A 19,852-nucleotide genomic window follows, 5' to 3' on the forward strand; every position below is an offset into this window, starting at 1 on the left:
TGCTCTGCCTCATTAATGATTCACACACGCACGCACGCACGCACGCACACACACACACACACACACACACACACACACACACACGCACACACACACACACACACACGCGCGTCTTCATATTCCCCATTCCTGATGCTGTCACTGAGTGAGCCTAAACTTGATTTACAGAATAGTTCACATTTGTGTCATCCTTATTACAAAGCATGAGAGATTATCAGTGAGACTGACCCTTAATTATTCCAAGTGTAAGATTATTTAGTTAGAGGCTACTGTTAAAAACTGTTTTAATAACACAGAATTGCCGAGGCCTATCTTACACGCCAAGTATTCGTGCTCTTTGTTTTGAATAATTTTGTTGGAATGTTTCTATTTATTGTGCTCAAGAGCAGCGCATGAAAGTACAAACATACCGATTTCTAATTGTAAGCCCAGTTTACAGTGTCAACACCACCACCTGTGGCAGATGGGCCCAGTTTTCTCATTGTTTCGTCTCTCAACCACTGCGATGTCGGCCACTCCCTGCAAGTCCCATACGCGTAGACCCGCCCCCCGTGAAAGACACATCGAGTTTGATCCCGCAGCTTGTCTTCGACCAACTGGGATCTAACTAGCCTCGTTAACCTCAAACAAGGGCTTTTTTTGTGCTGCGTCGATCAGTTTCTAGAGGATTTATTTCAACTTTTATCACTGTTATTCGAGGCGAGGCCAGCCGATCACCGCCCATTGTCCTCCCGTCCAGGTCAAACAGGTAAGCTCGCACGCAGGTGCATCCGCAAGTGCAACGGGGGCTAGAATGAGAGACATTTTAATCACGGAGCTGCGCTGCATATGCGGATATTTCATGGCAGGTTGCTGCTATCTATTAGAAATGGGACACACAGCAGTCTGAAAGCACACCTGTGTCCCGTGTGTTCGGGTGAGAGGCAATCGACCCCACCGCACCTGACCCAGGCGCGCACGGGATGTTTTTCCGCTGTGCGGTCGCCTGATGTTTCGAGATGGCAGATTACAGGTGACAGAGAGTAGCCTAGGCTACGGGCGACAGGAGTCTAAAGTTTAACGGTCATTCTTTTATGGGCGACACACCTGTTGGTTTAACTGCGCCTGGGTGACGGTAACCTAGAGCCAGGGGAACATCCGCGGTCATATAGTTGTTCTCTCGAAGCAGGTTCTGCTGGCAGTAGCCTATTGGGCATAGGTCTACAAAAACTGACAAAACATCAACATCAACACTGCCTTCAGATGTAGCCGATATGCTACTGCACACTAGTCACCGTTTCTAGTAAGCCTACGGTCAGTTTCCCCTGCCTGCAGCCTTGTATGGGATTAAGGAGGACAACTAAAATATGACCTGGGGTCTGTGTTTAGGACGTCCGCTCATAGTTGCCCGTAGTGGCTTCTCCTCTCTGTCCAGGACTCGAGGCTGCAGGTTGTTGATGCATATCACAGGTCCTGTCGGACAAGTTTCATAGCGCGTGTGAAATAAGGCAACAAGAAGAAAGACAAGACTCTCAGCGAGTCAACAATTTGACCGAGAAACAGACTTGATGATTTTCTCGGCGATAGATAGGCCTAAACTAAGTTGAAGAAAGAGACAAAAGGGGCGAGTTGCTTAATCAGCTTTTTGTCAGGTTGGAGTCCGCGGCCTCCAGCAGGCTTGATGCCAGCTCCTGAAGTGTCCCCAGTAATTACTTAAGCTATTACATCTCTCCGCGGCCAAGAGCCAACTTTTCATATCCTAGTATTCTTACTTCATCTGAGACTCTATACTTGTCTAAATCGGTTCTGAAGTATTTCATAATATGAGAGTTAATTATCAGGCTACATGTTAATAACTTGCTAGGCTACACAGTTTCCTGTGGTATTCATCTTCAAGAATCCTCAAGAGCTTTTTTTCTGGAACCATAAATGTATTAAAACTTTGAATAGATTTGTGAAATGCTGGCCGATGGACATCCTGTGGTTGACTGCAGTGCAACTGTGCTCAGGTTGGCTCAGTCTAGATCCAAAATGTAGTCTATGGGAGACGTTCCACTCTGAATTGTATGCATTTACATACTGTGGTTAGAATTTCCTGGTGAGAGGGAGGGAGGGAGGGGGAGAGAGAGAGAGAGAGAGAGAGAGAGAGAGAGAGAGAGAGAGAGAGAGAGAGAGAGAGAGAGTTTGTGTGTGAGGGAGTGAAAGATGGAATGAATGGGAGAGATAGTGTGTGTGTGTGTGTGTGTGTGTGTGAGAGAGAGAGAGTGTGAGCGTGTGTGTGTGAGTGAGTGAGTAAAAGATAGAAGGAATGAGAGAGGCAGTGTGTGTGTGTCTGATAGTGTTTCTGTAAACTGTTAATTGTGATATGAAGGATGAGAAGGGCACAAAAGATGTGGAGAGAGAGTCATGTTGTCATTACAAACAGCTACTCAGCTGCTCAAGTCCTCCGTTATCTTGGACGTGTGTGTGTGTATATATTTCCATTTCCCACCCTTTAAGTGAAAGGACTGCTGAGCCGGCAGCTCAACTGACGCAGGCCTATTAGGCCGAAGCCCTCGCCCGTTGTACTCGGCCTAGACTGAATATCTATGTAGGGGTATCCAGCCCGCATACTTTACCTACACCTGGAACAATTATTACATCATCGCCAAATCGCAATTGTGTGGCATAATCGTAATTCTTAATTTTTGTTAATAATGTTTTTATTTTTATTTTGCTAATGTTTAAACCGAGCACTAACAGTGTATAATTTCATAATGGTTGCACTTCCAGACAGTGGCTGTTGTGTATGATTGGTTCTAGAAGCAAGATTATAGTAAACTAACAAAGCTAACAAGTACCTAAACCAAACCAGAGGCTTTGGTCTGGGAGCTGGAACTCAGCCCTCCTCTCTGCTCAGGTTATAGCTCTCTCTCTCTCTCTCTCTCTCTCTCTCTCTCTCTCTCTCTCTCTCTCTCTCACTCACTCTTTCTCTCTCTCTCTCTCTCTCTCTCTCTCTCTCTCTCTCTCTCTCTCTCTCTCTCTCTCTCACTCTTTCTCTCTCTCTCTCTCTCTCTCTCTCTCTCTCTCTCTCTCACTCAATCACACACTCACTCACTCCTCTCTCTCTTTTTCTCACTCACTCTCTCTCTTAGTCCTCACTCACTCAAATGTTTGACCTTTGTTGAAGTGTTAAAAAAAACATCAGTAGCAAGAATAGGCCTCCTGTAGTTCCCCTGTATGTTTTTAACATATAAAACGCCACAGCTCAAGAAACCTTCTGGTATCTAGAAACCTCCCACCAGGGCATGCTTTGCAAGCGCACCCCCCTAAAACAAGAAAAGTCATGCAGGTGCATTAGGCCCTCTACTCAATGCATAAAGATTTTTTTTTTTTTTTGACAATTATGTTATTAAAGGAGTAGTAAAGGGAAAATGCATGTTTAGCCCTGTTTTAAGGTTACTTATTATCATATACAATGGTTCAGATCAAAACCTTGACAAAGCTAGCATTTTCGAGAAAGTTGATAATTGCTCTACCACTGTTTTGGTCATACAATGGATGTGGATGGGCATCTTGTAAAATCATTCAAAACATGTTAACCCCTCGATTTCTGTTGTGCTAGGCTGCTGTGTGCTAACCATGCTAACACTCGCTCACTCATTCGCTCATTCGCTCATTCGCTCACTCGCTCACTCGCTCACTCGCTCACTCACTCACTCACTCACTCACTCACTCACTCACTCACTCACTCACTCACTCACTCACTCACTCACTCACTCACTCACTCACTCACTCACTCACTCACTCATACGCTCTTACCCTCCAGTGAAAGCTTATCTTTGCTAAGTAAAATATGTATGCTGACCACATTCCAACGTTAGGCTCTAACTATATACAAGTTATTTTGCTGTAAGTCAAGTGAGCCATTGGTATTTCTGAAACAATGCTCAGTCGGACATTTTGAGTTTGTAGTCTAGATAGTAGAGTTTCCTACGGCACCGTTTTAAACTTCAGATTTCTGCATCCCACGAGCCTGATCGTTGCGTTCAGCGTTTCTCACCCATCCGACCACGTGAGACAAAGATGGCGGACGAGGTGCCAGAGAGGAGGAGGGTAGAGCCGGGGCCAGTGCGTTTACAGCGTCAAACCCGTCGGGTCTAGCTTTCCTTAACGAGCCAGCCTGCTGCTGAGTGCCTCAGGGCAGGCCCTCGAAGGAGACCCCTCTGCCACCTCCCCCCCCCCACACTCCCTTAATCTCTCCCTCAGATCACACCATTTCTTGTCCTTTACCTCTTTCTCCGCCCGGATCGTTTCCTCGGCCCTCACGGCCGTATGTGTAACCGGACTCCACCTTCGGTAACCCGAGGAGGTGCCGTGACGCGCGGGGTGGCTGCGCGGGTTACCATGGCCGCTGTAAACAGTCTGGACAGGCCGGTGGCCGTAACGCTATCCCTCGGAACAATGGAGACAAAATGGCCGCCGTCAGGGGACGACCCTCTCGCCTCCCAGGCTCCAGCTGTCCGCTGAGGGAAACTTCATACAGCGCGGTAAACAGGTGGCAGATATAGCGCAGAGAGTTTGAGATGCTATCGATAGGGTGTCAACAGAAGCCGAACAGGTGACGGGCAATCCATACAGATTTCCTGGGGGGCCGCTGGGAACGGTTTTGAGAGCTGCTAATGTGTTGTGTAGTTTCGACGGGCATGTGCGTGTCTGAACAATGGTGAGGTCATTAAGCATACAGACAGGATAGAATTACAGAGTATCTGGCTCGGAAAAAACGAGAGGAGCTTATCTCACTGACGCTAACCAATGAAAGATTCTTTCGAGTGTGCGTGCGTATATTTACGAGTCGGGGAAATAAAAAGAGGATAAAAGTGCCATGCCTGACATAAAGGCCTTGCTCCCACTGGAGCAAGAGCGAGTGATTCTATCATTAACCCGGACGGGTCAACTGTGCAGTAAAGCGGAGGTCACCGCTCCGACCTCTCTTTGCGAAAGCTTCCGTGACAAGGTCGTCAACAGCACAGGACGCGCAACACGCTCCCCCCCCCCCCCCCCCCCCGAGACCCCCGCCGAGAGCCCCGGTCCCTCGCTGAGGCGGCGTTCCAGCTCTCCCGGGGTGGGCGGAGGTGAATGGGACCAGTATGAGGGGGAACGGGAGTGGGCGCGCCGCAAGATGTCCGCCGCGCAAAGGGCCCCTTTGTTCGGCACGCTCGCCGAGGGACCCGGCGGAGGCCCCCAGTGACGCTGGTCCCGCCCACGTGGGTTGCCGTTGACGACTGCGGAGGGGGTGGGAGTGAGGGGGGAGGAGGGGGGGGGGCTGGAGTGAGGCTGGAAGAGAACACTAGAGACACTTTTGTGAGCCGCAGCCCTCTTTCCACACCCGTGTTGAGGTTTTCCTCATCACCGTTACCCGAGCAGGAGAACCTCAATCCCGGGTTCTGCTCTGACTGGGCCCTCACACACGTCACCCGTCACAAGAAAACAGCCGCAGGTCACAACTGACTAGACTACTTTTACAGGAAGGCCGTTTATCAGAGCTTTTGTTTTGTTCCGGATGGGGTCCCAGACAGCAATCGGATCAGGGCCATATACAGGCCAGATCTGGCACTTGTGGCTTAGTTCCGGCCCATATATGGCCCATATATGGCCCAGATCCGCTTGCTATCTGGGGTTATTTCAAAACAACACAAAAAACAAACAAAGGTTATGCTTTTGAAGGGATAGAGCATATCTGATCAGTAAAGAACTTGGAGCCCTGTCTTTGAATAGGTTTCTGTATTACTCAATCAACTGAGGTATATTTGACTTGACATGTTGCATCAGTCGGTACACGCAGTACGTGCTGTCGGTAACCCCTGTGCTGGCCGAGGCATCGTAGCAGAGCTCAAAGGTCAAGTTGTCTATATAGTAGGCTATAAACTCAAATGTCACGCCCTTCCGTTTGCTGTATTGCAACATTCGCGACTCAAACAATAGCGACTCAAACATTAGCATTTAGTTCGTCAGTAGCTGAGGAGAATGGGTTTGTAGAATGCGCCGGTGAACCATGTCCGCTGGTCCCTCCGTGTGATTCACACAAGTTAACCAATACGGGATTTTACTGACCACGACTCACTTTGCATTTTTACGAGACCATATCTGAGTCAGGAGAGACTTTGAAAATTGCATGGATTAGAGCTCAGCTCGACTTTTATGCTTTTAGCACAGTGTCGACGAACACGCAGCGTTGCTGACTGAACCTCCTCTGCCTTCCCCCCACAGCCATGCACCTGCCTCCCTCGCTGCTCCTCCTCCTCCCGCTCCTCTTCCTCGCCGCGCTGCCGGGGGCGTCGCGCGCCGCCAAGATCATCGTGGTGCCGCCCATCATGTTCGAGTCGCACCTGTACATCTTCAAGACGCTGGCGGCGGCGCTGCACACCGAGGGCCACGAGACGCACTTCCTGGTGTCGGAGGGGCGCGCCGTGCCCCCGTCGGCGGACTACCGCCTCCAGCGCTACCCGGGCATCTTCAACAGCACGACGGCCGACGACTTCCTCCAGTCCAAGGTCAGCAACATCTTCTCGGGCCGCCTGACGGCACTGGAGCTCTTCGACATCCTCGACCACTACTCCCAGAACTGCGACGCCGTGGTGGGCAGCGGCGAGGTGATGGCGCGGCTCAAGGCGGCCGAGTTCGACCTGCTGCTGGTCGACCCCAACGAGATGTGCGGCTTCGTCATCGCCCACATCCTGGGCGTCCAGTACGCTGTGTTCAGCACGGGCCTGTGGTACCCGGCGGAGGTGGGCGCGCCGGCGCCGCTGTCCTACGTGCCCGAGTTCAACTCGCTGTTGACCGACCGCATGTCGCTGGCGCAGCGCATCGCCAACGCCGCCGTCTACCTGGTGTCGCGCTTCGGCGTCCAGTACCTGGTGCTGCCCAAGTACGACCGGATCATGCGGCGCCACGGCGTGCGCCCGCGCGCCTCCATGCACGACCTGGTCCAGGGCAGCCGCCTGTGGATGCTGTGCACAGACATGGCGCTGGAGTTCCCCCGGCCCACGCTGCCGCACGTCGTCTACGTGGGAGGCATCCTCACCCGGCCCCCCAGCCCCCTGCCGCAGGTCAGAGAGAGAGTGTGTGTGTGTGTGAGAGAGAGAGAGAGAGAGAGAGAGAGAGAGAGAGAGAGGTTGGATGGGTGTGTGTGTGTGAGAGAGAGAGAGGGTGGATGGGTGTGTGTGTGAGAGAGAGAGAGAGAGAGAGGGTGGATGGGTGTGTGTGTGAGAGAGAGAGAGAGAGAGAGAGAGGGTGGATGGGTGTGTGTGTGTGTGTGTGGGCGCACACTACAGTCTGTTTTGGTATTTGTGTGCTTGTGTATGAAAAGGAGAGAGGTGGATAGATGGGTGTGAGGCGTGTTTCATGCATGTGCGCGAGCGTGTGTGTGTGTGTGTGTGCGTGCGTGCGTGTAGGGATTGCCTGCCTATCTTGATTAAAAAACAAATGAAAGAAGTCAGTGATGTGTGTCTACAGATTTCCTGCAACACTATCCTCTACAACTGTGTCTTGATATGAGGTGTTTCCTTATTGGCCCCGGGCTATAGACCATTAACCAGTTCCTGGTTGTGTCGTGTCACATGCTCGATCAGATCACCTGTGCCAGAAGTCAGATGCGGTGGCAAATCAAACATGAGCTATTCTAGGAACTCTCTCTTCTCCAGGGCCGAGACACGGCCTGTGGTCGGGGTGGGCTGAAAGAGCGCCAGTTCATGAGGACAACAGCGCCATTTGAGACGCACGCCGCAACCCTCACATGCTCGGCCGATGCTCCCACTTCCCCAGCTGTAGAGTGGCCAACCGCATTCTTTGTGCAGCGCGCTGTCCTCATGACTCGAGGAAGTCTCCGATTAAAGCTCCAAGCGGTAGGCTAGGCTAGGCTATTTGCCGTAGGCATGAAAATTAGCGTTTCCCCGTCGTGTGAAAATATGACTACTGTAGGAGTGTCATATCTCAAGTGAAGAGTTCCAGTGGGAAGGGATAGCCTAGCGCTTGAAAGCGCCAATATTATATTCACCGTTTTCTTGGCTTTGAACGGAGACGTTTTATAAATGTGGTAATGTGGCTTGTTTGTGTGTTTTGATGTTTGACGTTTACATTTTCTACGTAGGACAAGGCAGAAGTAGGCTACAGAGTAGGTAGCCCCTCACACGACTGATAACCTGATGGTATAGCAGTCCCTTGTCCCCCCATTAGCGAAATCAGGTTCAACGGTCACTCCGCCTGGTTCTGGGATCCAAACTACTCGATAAAGTACCTCAGAGAAATTTCAAAGGTGCTCACAGAAGCAGGAGGGTTGCGTCTTCAAAAACGCATGGTTTTGAAAGAAATGCGCTGCTAATAAACATGTTCAATCTTACGCTCAAAACCGGCTCATATTTTCACAAAATGAATCACCGGCCAACGCTTGTCGTCTTCTGCGTTCAGTGTACAGCACTACCGACAGTGGCCGATAGCGAGCGCTGTGCACTGTGCACTGAACGCAGAAGAAGACACGCCATTGTATGTTCATGTGCTGAGGAGAGTTAATTGCCGGTCCGTCCATGCATGAGGCCATGAAGGATACATTCACTCGCCATCCTCACGCCTTCCCATCTCTCTCTCTCTCTCTCTCTCCCCCCACTATTTCCCCACAAACTTCCCTTCTGGACTTATCTGTCTGCATCCACACCCCCCCTTCCCCCCTTCTCTCTCTCTCTCTCTCTCCCTCTCTCTCTCTCTCCCCCCCCTCTCTCTCTCTCCCTCTCTCTCCTTCTCTCTCTCTCTCTCCCTCCCTCCCTCGCTCTCCCTGTCTTCCCTTATTTCTCTGTGCCGCTCCGTCAGTACCTAGCTCCGTTACAAAGGCCCTCTTCATCCATTTGTCTGGTGCTTCCCTGCTACATCGGGGAGGGGGGGGGGGGGTGGGGGGGTCAGTTAAGAGATGAAGAGCAGAGGCGCGGGCCGGCGGTATCCACCGTGGGGGGGGGGGGGGGGGTTCGGAATGCCGGTCCGGGCAATGGCTGACATTGTGTGCAGCGCGAGGGTTGGGCAGAGTGCCGGCGGTGGGCGGGGGGAGGGGTTTATAATGGCAGGGAGGCGGGAGAAGGGAGGCCATTGTGCGAGGAGAGACACTGAGCGACCATTATGGAGACACTGAGGAGCCATTTAGGGCTGACACTGGGGCCGCGTTGTAGGGAGAGACAGGGCCACCAGTGTGTCCCCGGCGGCCGGTCCGTGCCAGGGCGACGTTGACGGCCCGCAGCTGGACCCTCACCCTCTATCTCTCCCTCTTTCCTGTCCCCTGCTCCATCACTGCTGTACCGCTAACTAGCTACCCCCCCCCTCTCTCTAGTCACCCTTTTAACACAAATTAGGCTTCTTCCCTTCTCCCAACTTTGCTGCTCACACCACACCATAGGCTGCAGAAGCCCAGTTAACTAACTAGCGAGCCCAGTTAGCTAACTAGGGCTACCTAGCAAGCCCAGTTAGCTAACTAGGGCTAACTAGCGAGCCAAGCTATCAATGGTCAATGGGCCTTTGATGATGACGCTGATTATGATGAGCTGAGGACAACGTCTCGGTTTGTGATCTGCGTCACCCAGGTCAGAGTCATTGAGGACATTGGGGCTGAAAGTCTTTAGACTGGCATGCAAACATGCTAAAGACACCAAAGACTTTGACCTACTTCACATTTCCCAGTGCTGCCGAATGAGCGCTAGGCATTAGCATGGCTGGCAGATGGGAAATCTAGCTAATGGTCTTTTTATGACCGTTTTGTGTGTACAGTCCAAACATTGTAAACAGGAACATGAAAAGGTCTGCTGAATGTTTGCTCTAGTAATAGTTTCAGTTTTCACTGCGTAACCACCCTAGATAAACAATTTTTTTTTATTATTAAAGATTTGGAATTAAGCAGGTTAAAATAATATGGCGGTGTAGTCTTTGTCTTATGTACTAAGACTTTTGCATACGTTTATGTGGTATTTCTGTAGTTTTTCAAATGGTTGACAGGGTGTGTCATAGAAATTGTAGTTTCACGTTTCACCACCTCGTTTGTAATTCACCACCTCCCTCAACCTTTCACATAGACAGGATGACCTCTCCAGGAGGTCGAGACACCTAGACGTTGTCTGCTCCAGAATAACCATCCTTTGTCCCATTGTCCCTGCAAGAATTACCACCTTTTCTCATGTCACGTGTCTGTATTCTCGACCACTGTTGATGATGCCTGCCATTTAATATGATGTGTACAATGGGTTAGCCAATCACATCCTGGAAGCGCTATACCTGTGTTTTGCTTGAATATAAGGCCGCGCAAGACCAGATTGTGGCACTTCACTTGGATAAACCACTCACGTGCGTTGTCCTGAAGTCCTTGCGCTCGTATGTTTTCTCAATAAACCAGACTTAACCTGTTTGAGCGAAACTTGGCAAATCCTTTTTGACTAGATCAGTTAAAAATCTTCTACAGGTGAGAGGATTTCATGTTGACATATGGCTAATCTCATGAACATTCAGTGTAGTTCATGCAAGACTGTTCCCAGACATGACATGACACCGGGTACACTGATCTGTGGTCAGTTTGCTTCTCTACCCGAAAGTGAAGGTCAGGGCAGTAGTAGGGAGAGCAAAGCTGACCTGAGGTCTGTTTCAAAGCTGTACTTCTGTATCAGACGCAGGATCCTCACCTGTGCCAGGGGTGATGGGAAATCAAATACAGGAAGTACAGCATAAGTAAACAATGTCCCCTGTGTGTGTGTGTGTGTCTGTCCGTCCGTCCTGCAGGAGTTCGAAGCGTGGGTCAACGACACGGCGGAGCACGGGTTCGTGGTGGTGTCTTTCGGCGCTGGGGTCAAGTACCTGTCCGAGGACATCGCTCACAAGCTGGCCGGCGCCCTGGCCCGACTCCCCCAGCGCGTGGTCTGGAGGTACCGTCCTCACTCTCCACTCTCTCCACACTCACCCCGCTGCAACCGGGGAAGGGGTCGGCACAAAATGGCCACCGCCTGTTGTACCGTAACATGTCGGCGTCGGAGATAAGACACAAAATGGCTGCTGCAGGCTATATCCCTGAAGTGGGTGTTTGCCATGTGTGTGGTTGTCTGTGAGAATATAATGTCGTGGATATTTACCACTGCACACATCTACATTTTGTAAGAATGTAGATTCTTACAATCTGAAGAATGTAAGAGATTAATCACTAAAGTTTGAACACACAATGAGCTGTCCGTCTTTAGCTAAGACTTTAATAGGATATTTGCAAACACCAGCCACCTTTGTACACTCAGGCATAGAAATGGTAAGGAGTGTCAAACATTCAGAGCATACAAGCAATCCTATACAGATGGCGTTGCATAGCAACAGCAGTATAATTTTACACACAGACATCCCAGCAGCAAAGGAGCACACACCCCGTTTCTGAATGTACAGTATGCATCACAATAAAGCCTTTATTATTCAGAAAGAACCTCATAACAAATATGGTATGGTTTGGGCGCAAGGTTTCTACAGTCGCAAATCAAATGGTTGAGCCAAAACAATTATCCTCGTCTACACAGTGAATGTTGAGATGACGGACAGTTCTACATTTTAATTATACACATTTATATCAATCAATCAATCAATCAATCAAAGCTTTATTTGTATAGCGCATTTCATACCCAGAGGCAACACAATGCGCTTTACAGAGAACAAGGGAGGTGGGCATACGACCCACTCTCTACATATTCCAGAGGGAAGCAAAAAAACAGTAATCACCCGGGGGCCAGATAAGTGAGCTGTGAGAGTTATACATTTTTTATTGATCAAACCATGACACTGAGGAGCGTCTTATTGATGATGTCTCTGAGGCTTATATTTAGATAATATTAATAATAATAATGATGCTCACTTGGAGGTCCAATCTCATTCATTTACTGTAGTCACATACTGTAGGCCACCTGTATTTACAGGAGGAGAGAGATATCCCAGCCGGCCGACCGTTTGGCCGTAGCTGACGTGCGGTGAGATAGCAGGGTGTGGCAGTTTCTGTCGGAGCGCTTTGTAGCCGCTCCGGCTGGGCGACCTCGCTTGCGGACGACCCGCGTTTTATACTATTCACTTTATTGAACCGCGGCGCCCCGTCCCGTCCCGTGTGTGTTCAGCGGCGGCCGTTCCCCCTAATCTCGGAGCGCGGAGCCTTTGCCCCCCGGACTGGGCTGTAATAGTGTTCACGTGTGGGGGCGGACGCCGTGATAAGAGTCCCTTCAAACCGCCTGGCGCCCCTGGGCTGCTCTCTCCCCGCACAGTGACACAGCACTCTGAGGTTTTCAAAGTAAAAGCGCACTATGAATAAAACATAGTATTATTAGCGACCGCTGTGTAGAAGGGTCATTCATTCATTAAGTCATTTTGGACTAAAGCGCAGCGCAGTCCACTTCACACAGTGACGGTTCACTAGCCAGGTTGAACCGTGAGGCCGAAGTGGCGCTTTGCCTGTTAGTCAGGGTGTCGGTTTTAACACACACACACGCACACACACGCACACACACACACATGCACACACACACACACGGAGCCCGTCTTGGCGTGCTGGGCCTGTGAGCCAGAACATTCCGACTGCTGGTGGCTGTGGGTCACTGCTCCAGCTTGAGACGGATATAACGTGTCTCTGACAGCGGAGCTGTGTGTGTGCGTGTGTGTGTGTGTGTGTGTGTGTGTGTGTGTGCGTGCGTGTGTGTGTGTATGTGTGCGCGTGTGTATTCTGTGCTCAGGTGACGGCCAAGTCTGTGGGTCATTATGGTGGCCTATTAACACTCATCTAATCTAATCATTTACCCAGACCTCCACAGTGGTGATCCATTCACCCAGGACGAAGCTGGAGGGACAGAGAGAGAAGGAGGGAGGGAGAGAAGGAGGGAGAGAGGGAGAGAAGGAGGGAGAGAAGGAGAGAAGGAGGGAGAGAGGGAGAGAAGCAGGGAGAGAGAGGTTTATCGCTGTCATTTTCACCACTGCTCAGTTCTACCTATACCTGTCTTAGCTGTGAAATGAAAGGAGGAGTTGAAGGAGAGGTAGAAGGAAGGAGAGCTTTATGAAATTATTCGTCATCGGTAGATAGACAGTATATTGACTTGTCATGTTGACCTTTTATATTTTTATGGTCTTATGGCGTGGCCTGGCTAATGTTTCTGTGTGTGCGTGTGTGCGTGTGTGCGCGTGTGTGTGTGTGTGTGTGTGAACAAAAGTAGGGTAGGGGTTGGAGTGCAATTACAGCAGTGAACCATTAACGGTGATGTCATCAGCTTTCATAATGGACACTGGATCTTTGAGCTCCTACTGTACTTCCTAATTACTCTCCTGTGTGCGCATGTAGGTGTGATGCAGGTAACACATTTGTACCCTAACAGCCTTTTTTAATGAGCGAAGGGGACACTGATGTCATAAGAACATCTCATTGCTGAGAGTGAGAGAGAGAGAGACACAGACAGACAGAGAGAGAGAGAGAGGTGGAGAAGAGGTGGGCGTGGGGAGGAATGGAGGGATGGATGGAGCAGGGACGAAAGCATCTCTTTGCACTCAGGCTCAAATTAGACCAATTTTACACAATTATGATTGTGATGATGGAATACCTATCATCGTCCTGTGAATCCACACCATCCCTTGTGCCTGGGGAGGATGAGTGTGTCCAGTAATGAAAACGTTCCAGTTCGTGCGGGCGAGAGTACCGTGAGAGGAGCCCAGGTCTGCGTGCGTGCGTGTGTGTGTGTGCCTGTGTGTGTGTGCCTGTGTGTGTGCCTGCGTGTGTGCCTGTGTGTGCCTGTGTGTGTGCCTGCGTGTGTGCATGTGTGTGCGTGTGTGAGTGGCCGAGTGTCAGAGTACAGGTCATTTGCATGCATAGATAACTCTCTTTGTAATGGAGGGTCTTGACTGAATGGGATGAGGGTATAAGAGGGAGTACACGCACACACTCCTCTCATGTACTCCACTGCACAAGCTGTGAAGTTTGAAATGGATACTATCCCCTCACCAAAGAGCAGTAATGGAACTAGAAAGTACATTTCCTGGAGAAAATGTGAGGTGGGCTAGCTGCCGCAGCTGTATGAAACAGCTACTGCTAGTACTACTACGGGAGAGCATAGGCCTGTTGTGGTATTTCACATGCCTCTGTAATATGATCTTTAGAAACGTCTTTAGACACGAAATAGCTTCCTCACTTGCTCCAGCACGCATGCGCACAGCGTGCTGGAGCAACGATTGCGCGATGTGCGAATGCGTGCTGGAGCAAGTGAGGAAGCTATTTCGTTTCGAAAGACGTTTCTAAAGATCATGGCATGTGAAAACCACAACAGGCCTATGCTCTATGTAAGCACAACTAGCGCTAGGCTAGAGTGCAGCGGCATACGTTTCAATGGGGAGCACAGTTGCTCCCAAAAATTGTCATACAGCGAAAAGTATAAGTCAAACAGCTTAGATACTTACATTGTACGAATCAGCACAGTTGTGTGAACATATATATTTCGATATATAATATGTGCGTGAGCTGTCAAAACTGTAGGAGTGCCAGCAGTTTACAAAATGTGTGAATATTTTCAAAGCAACAGCTGCCACCACTCTAAAAACATAATGATACTGAACATTCCACCAGCAGTTTCAATGGCACAAAAAGTACTATTAAAAGTTAAATTACTAAAAAAACTATAAAAAATATCAAAAATCTGAATACATCCGCTAAAGAGCTTAACATCATGAACATTTTAAAGTTTGAATGAAGTTTCTAGCATCAGTATGAAGAAGTTATAAAGCGGCAAAAAGCTGAGGAGAATAATAATAAGAAAGAAAGAAAGAAAGAAAGAAAGAAAGAAAGAAAGAAAGAAAGAAAGAAAGAAAGAAAGAAAGAAAGAAATAGTGGGAATATCACAAGTTGGACTAGCTTCTACAAGCTACCCCACCTAATTGCACTGTGTTCTATTACACTCAACGTTCTGACTCTGTAGTTTTACTGAGGGGTGATGTGGACAGTAGTCTGATCTGAAGTGGTACTACCTGTTCCCCGTGTCCCGAAGTTCTAACCCCCCCACCCTCCCTTCTCTGTCTCCAGGTTCTCGGGGGTCCCGCCCACTAACCTCGGCAGCAACACCAAGCTCGTCGATTGGATGCCGCAAAACGACCTATTGGGTGAGAAATTACATTATGGTGATAGAGAAATGTGGCGCCATCTTTACTTTTAAATGTAAGCTTTATTTATACAAGTGATTTTCATGCAGGTATATCTCTTACGAGATTATGATTTAGGGATAGTTCACCAGAGATCGACATGTAGCTCAAAAAGGTGTCAGTGCTGGCTGACTTTGCCTCCATTTTGTACCCAGGGCAGAGGGGACTGGATTGAACAGTGGGTGTGGTGTCCATTTTGTGTCTGGGTATAAGTAGAGAGGTGGGGCGGGGGGGGTGGGAGGGTAGTGACCCTTGAAGAATACATCACCTATTGTATCATTGCCAGTCAATGATTCACAGCGAACTCTCTGTTCAGCTCTGCTGGCTCGATTTCTCAAATATGTATCATTACCAGTCACTGATTCACAGAAAGCTCACCTTTTGAACTATGCAAGTTCGATTTCCAAAATATGCGAGCTCCAGAATGTTGTCTATTTCGGGTCCAACTCTGAACAAACCCAGAGGACAGAGGTCCTGTTAATGACTGGCTAATGACAGATAAGTGGAACAGGAAGTGAAGACTGGCCGCCAGCTAACTGACCGCAGAGTCGCGAACCGAAGGAAGCTCTCCTATCACTACACGCACACATGCACACACGCGCACAAGACGCACCCGCTCTCTAAACCCGGAAATCCCCTCCCATCCCCTAGGCCACGCCAACACGCGGGCGTTCCTGAGCCACGGCGGGCTCAACAGCATCTACGAGGCCATGTACCACGGCGTGCCGGTGGTGGGCGTGCCGCTGTTCGGCGACCACTACGACACCATGACGCGCGTGGCGGCCAAGGGCATGGGCATCATGCTGCACTGGAAGAGCATGACGGAGGACGAACTGCACGCCGCGCTCCGCAGCATCATGGAGGACAGCAGGTGGGGGGGGGCGGCATCCACGCACACACACACACACAGAATGTGTGCGGGAGCACCCACGCTCAGATCTACGTATTTAATACGCACACATATACTCACACACACACACAAGACACTCCAACACAGTACAACATACTGACAGTTCTGTTTGGGCGCCACCTGGTGGCTGACGGTGGTCCCACAGTGCTGCTGTGGGATCCATCCTTAGACCCACACACACACACACACACACACACACACACACACACACACACACACACACACACACACACACTATTCTCTCTCTCTCTCTCTCTCTCTCTCTCTCTCTCTCTTTCTCGTGCAGATTCCCCCTGAGGATCAATAAAGCACACTACTTCTACTACTACTACTACTCCTACTATTTCTCATGCAAATACCCACTTACACTCCCGTGTTTGTGTGTGTGTGTGCGCGTGTGTGTGTCCGTCCAGGTACCGGCAGCGTGCCCGCGTCCTCTCCAACATCCACAAGGACCAGCCGGGCCACCCGGTGACCCGGGCCGTGTACTGGATCAGCTACATCCTCCGGCACCACGGCGCCGGCCACCTGCGCTCCTCCGTCTACCACGTCCCCACCTACCAGTACTTCCTGCTGGACGTGATCCTGGCCGTGGGCGGCGGCCTGGCCCTGGCCGGCTACGCCCTCTACCGGACGGGCCGCCTCCTGCGCTCGAAGCTCGGGGGCGGCCGGGGGACGGCGCGGGCCGAGGGCGCCGGGGACGACGGGGACACCGCCGCCGCCGCCGCCGGCCTGGCAAACGGACATTGCCATAGCAACGGCATGGCGAACGGGAAGCACAAACGCAACGGCTCGCTGCAGCGGAACGAGAAGAAGACGAAGTAGGGATCGGATTGGCCGAGAGAGAGAGAGGGAGAGAGAGAGGGAGAGAGAGAGGGAGAGAGAGAGGGAGGGAGAGAGGGAGGGAGGGAGAGAGGGAGAGAGAGAGAGAGAGACGTCAGGAGGGCGTCGCCCTTGAGACAGTGTTCTAGAATCACGTTGTACGCTGTCCTCAGCGTTTAGGGATGGGAAACCGATTCTAGCTCAGTGTCTTATGTCCTCTTCTACTCCAAATCAGTCACGATACCAAGGGAGGAGACGCAGTGCATCGTGGGGGGACAGTGGATGTGACGGGGTGCTCAGAACTAGTGTGTGTGTGTGTGTGTGTGTATGTGTGTGTGCATGTCTGTTAAGGTACACAACAAATACTAATTAAAACAACAACAACAATAACAGCAAAAGAGTGGGGAAGCCAAAGTGGAGAAAGAAGTAAAGAATGGAGTGAACGCAAATTCAACAAGAGTGGACGTTATTATGGTCTGTTTTCCCCCTGTCTCTCTCTCCCCCCTCCCTCCCTCTCTCCCTTGCTCCTTCCTTCACTCCTGTCCTCTCTTTCCCGGATTGGAGGGATGGAGTGAGGCAGACTCTGAACATGTCCTTGACTCTGACTCCTTTGTCCTCGAACAAAGACGTAACTATTTAATTTTTTTTAGAAACTAATACAGTTTATTTTTTTATTTTTTTTAAACGGCAAACTGTGGCACTGCTCAACAAGCGTCAGGTTCACTGTAAATAGAAAACAAATCTATTTATTACTGTATAAAAATCGTTTTTAACGACGGGTTGGTTAACTATCATTACGTGTAATTGATTTTGTCCTCTTGCAACACTAGGAATATAGCAATACGACCGACTCGCTCTCCCATTAATCCACCTCGCATTGCTTAATAGTCGGTAAAGAACTATTCAGTCATGGCTGCTGTGTGTGAGCTGTTGGTGTCAGCGAAGCTGTTCTGTCTTCCTGGCCTCGCGCGATCACACGCCTTTACACGCGACGAGATGTATGAGGTATGAAACGTACGCACGTCCAAATCATCGGTCCCCAACCGACCAAGGGACCATTTGTCCTCTTGAGAGTGAGCCCCTTTAGACTCCCAACCTCCCTTTTTTTTCTCCTGCATATCGATCGACTAGCATTGATTAAATGCCATGTTCTGGATACAGAAATTGACCGTGCGTGATTCAAGTACGATTTGACACGCAGTTGGTATTTTAGTTAGAATTTGATCTTTCTTTTATATGGATCCGGATCTGGTGCACTGAGCGCATTTCCTGACCCCCTGTTAGAAGCGTCTTGGTTACATGCAGGTCTACGCAGTCAAACTAACACAGTGCAGAAAGTCGCTCGGACTTTGCATCACGGCTGTTTTTTTTAATGCAAACTAGTGTGTGTGTTTAGGAATGAGTGTATAGCGTGTGTGTGTTAGTGCGGGAGGTGTGTGTTAATTTGTGTGTATCGGTGGATGCGTGTTTGATGGCGTAATCATTTACTGTACTTGGCGGTAGGATTTTGAGGATGCGTTGAGAGAGAGGGGGTGTCCGTGTACGGAAACATCTAGAACATTTATTTTTGTCCTCCACGACTGGACCTAGAACCTACATAGAACCCTACAGCCCACCACCCTATAGTCCACTGTTTTCATTCATTACCTTCTCTAAAATAACCATGAGTGTTTGGTTCTTCTGGAGAAGGGTTCAGAAGGGCTCGTTCACACTCCCAAGCCTGTCAGAACCGCTCCCCCCCCCGAAACCGGACCAGACCGGTCGTGTCCACGCGGCTCTGCCCTGCGCATCCCCGGTCCCGACGCCACCGCGGCGATGGCGTAACCGGCCCGGCGCCGTCCAAACCGGCCCGGCTCGGCGGTGTGACAGAGGTCAAGGGGGGAGAAGCGGGCAGCGGCTGTCTGGAGGGAGTGTGTCTCCATAGTCTCATGAGGCTTCCTCCACCTCTCTCTCCTCTCTCTTCCCCTACTCCTCCTTTGCTCTCCTCTCCGCCGTTTCCGCCACGGAACATGGCGTTTTGCCGGAAGAATGGCCGCCACCTCCATTTGTAGAAGGAAGGAGATGAGGAGCGGCAAGCTGATTTAGACTATGGACACACACCCGTCCATCAGTTTGAGACACACCCCAGGATCAGTTCCTAACGTTTTATCGAAGCGCCTTCCCCATGACTGACCAATCTTCAGTACCTAACCCATTGGAGGAAAGGAGGACGACTCATAACCCACCAACCAACCATGGAGCTCTTTAACCCAGTCGAGGGAAGGTGGACGTTTCGGCAGAAACTCCGGAGTTTTTTTTTATTTTTATTTTTTTAACTGTGATTGCCTGTTCACTATGAGCTAGATGTGCGTGCATGTGTGTGCTTCCGACCAGCCCAGGCCCGCAGTGCAATATACTTGAATCTTCATCAGCCTTGTCCTCATCATCATCATCAGCTCTGTGGCTGCGTGGCTGGGCTGAGGGCCTCACCTTGGCTATGACTAGAGAACAGAGTGAAGGAAATATACATGTTCTCATTGTCAATAAGTGTCTTTTTTTTTCTTAAAAAAAAAATGATTTCAGTATTAATGGTAAAGCTGGCTGTCCCAAGCCTCCCCTCCTAGCTTTTCTCTGTTGTCTTCTCTCTCTCCTTTTCTCTCTCTCTCCTTTTCTCTCTCTCTCCTTCTCTCTCTCTCTCTCTCTCTCTGTCTCTCTGTCTCTGTCTCTGGGTAACCACAGCAATGGTGACCCTGACTTGGGGAAAATGTGTATTTTAATTTTTTAATTTAATTACATTTTATTTTGATTTTAAAACATAAAAATGTCTTAATATTTTCTGTCACGTGTGTCCATGTTGTAAATATAATATGTGAACAAACAAAAGTACTAATGCTAAATAAACATTACATATTTTGTTTGCAGAATGGTTTGAATGATTTTTCAGATATGCTACTTGGTACAGTCATGTACATG

General features: G+C 49.8%; 1 protein-coding gene across 1 annotated transcript; it reads left to right on the forward strand.

The window, feature by feature from the left end:
• Window positions 1–581: 581 nt before the first annotated feature.
• On the forward strand, window positions 582–19,787 carry ugt8 (UDP glycosyltransferase 8). The gene is made up of 6 exons (XM_084454340.1): window positions 582–748; window positions 6,229–7,067; window positions 10,762–10,904; window positions 15,053–15,129; window positions 15,820–16,039; window positions 16,492–19,787. Exons 2-6 carry the CDS (start codon window positions 6,231–6,233, stop codon window positions 16,901–16,903), a joined length of 1,689 nt encoding a protein of 562 aa, XP_084310466.1. The 5' UTR covers window positions 582–748; window positions 6,229–6,230; the 3' UTR covers window positions 16,904–19,787.
• The last annotated feature ends 65 nt before the right edge of the window (window positions 19,788–19,852 follow it).

The sequence above is a fragment of the Borostomias antarcticus genome (assembly GCF_949987555.1).
Source record: "Borostomias antarcticus genome assembly, chromosome: 20".
NCBI classification, from domain to species: Eukaryota; Metazoa; Chordata; class Actinopteri; order Stomiiformes; family Stomiidae; genus Borostomias; species Borostomias antarcticus.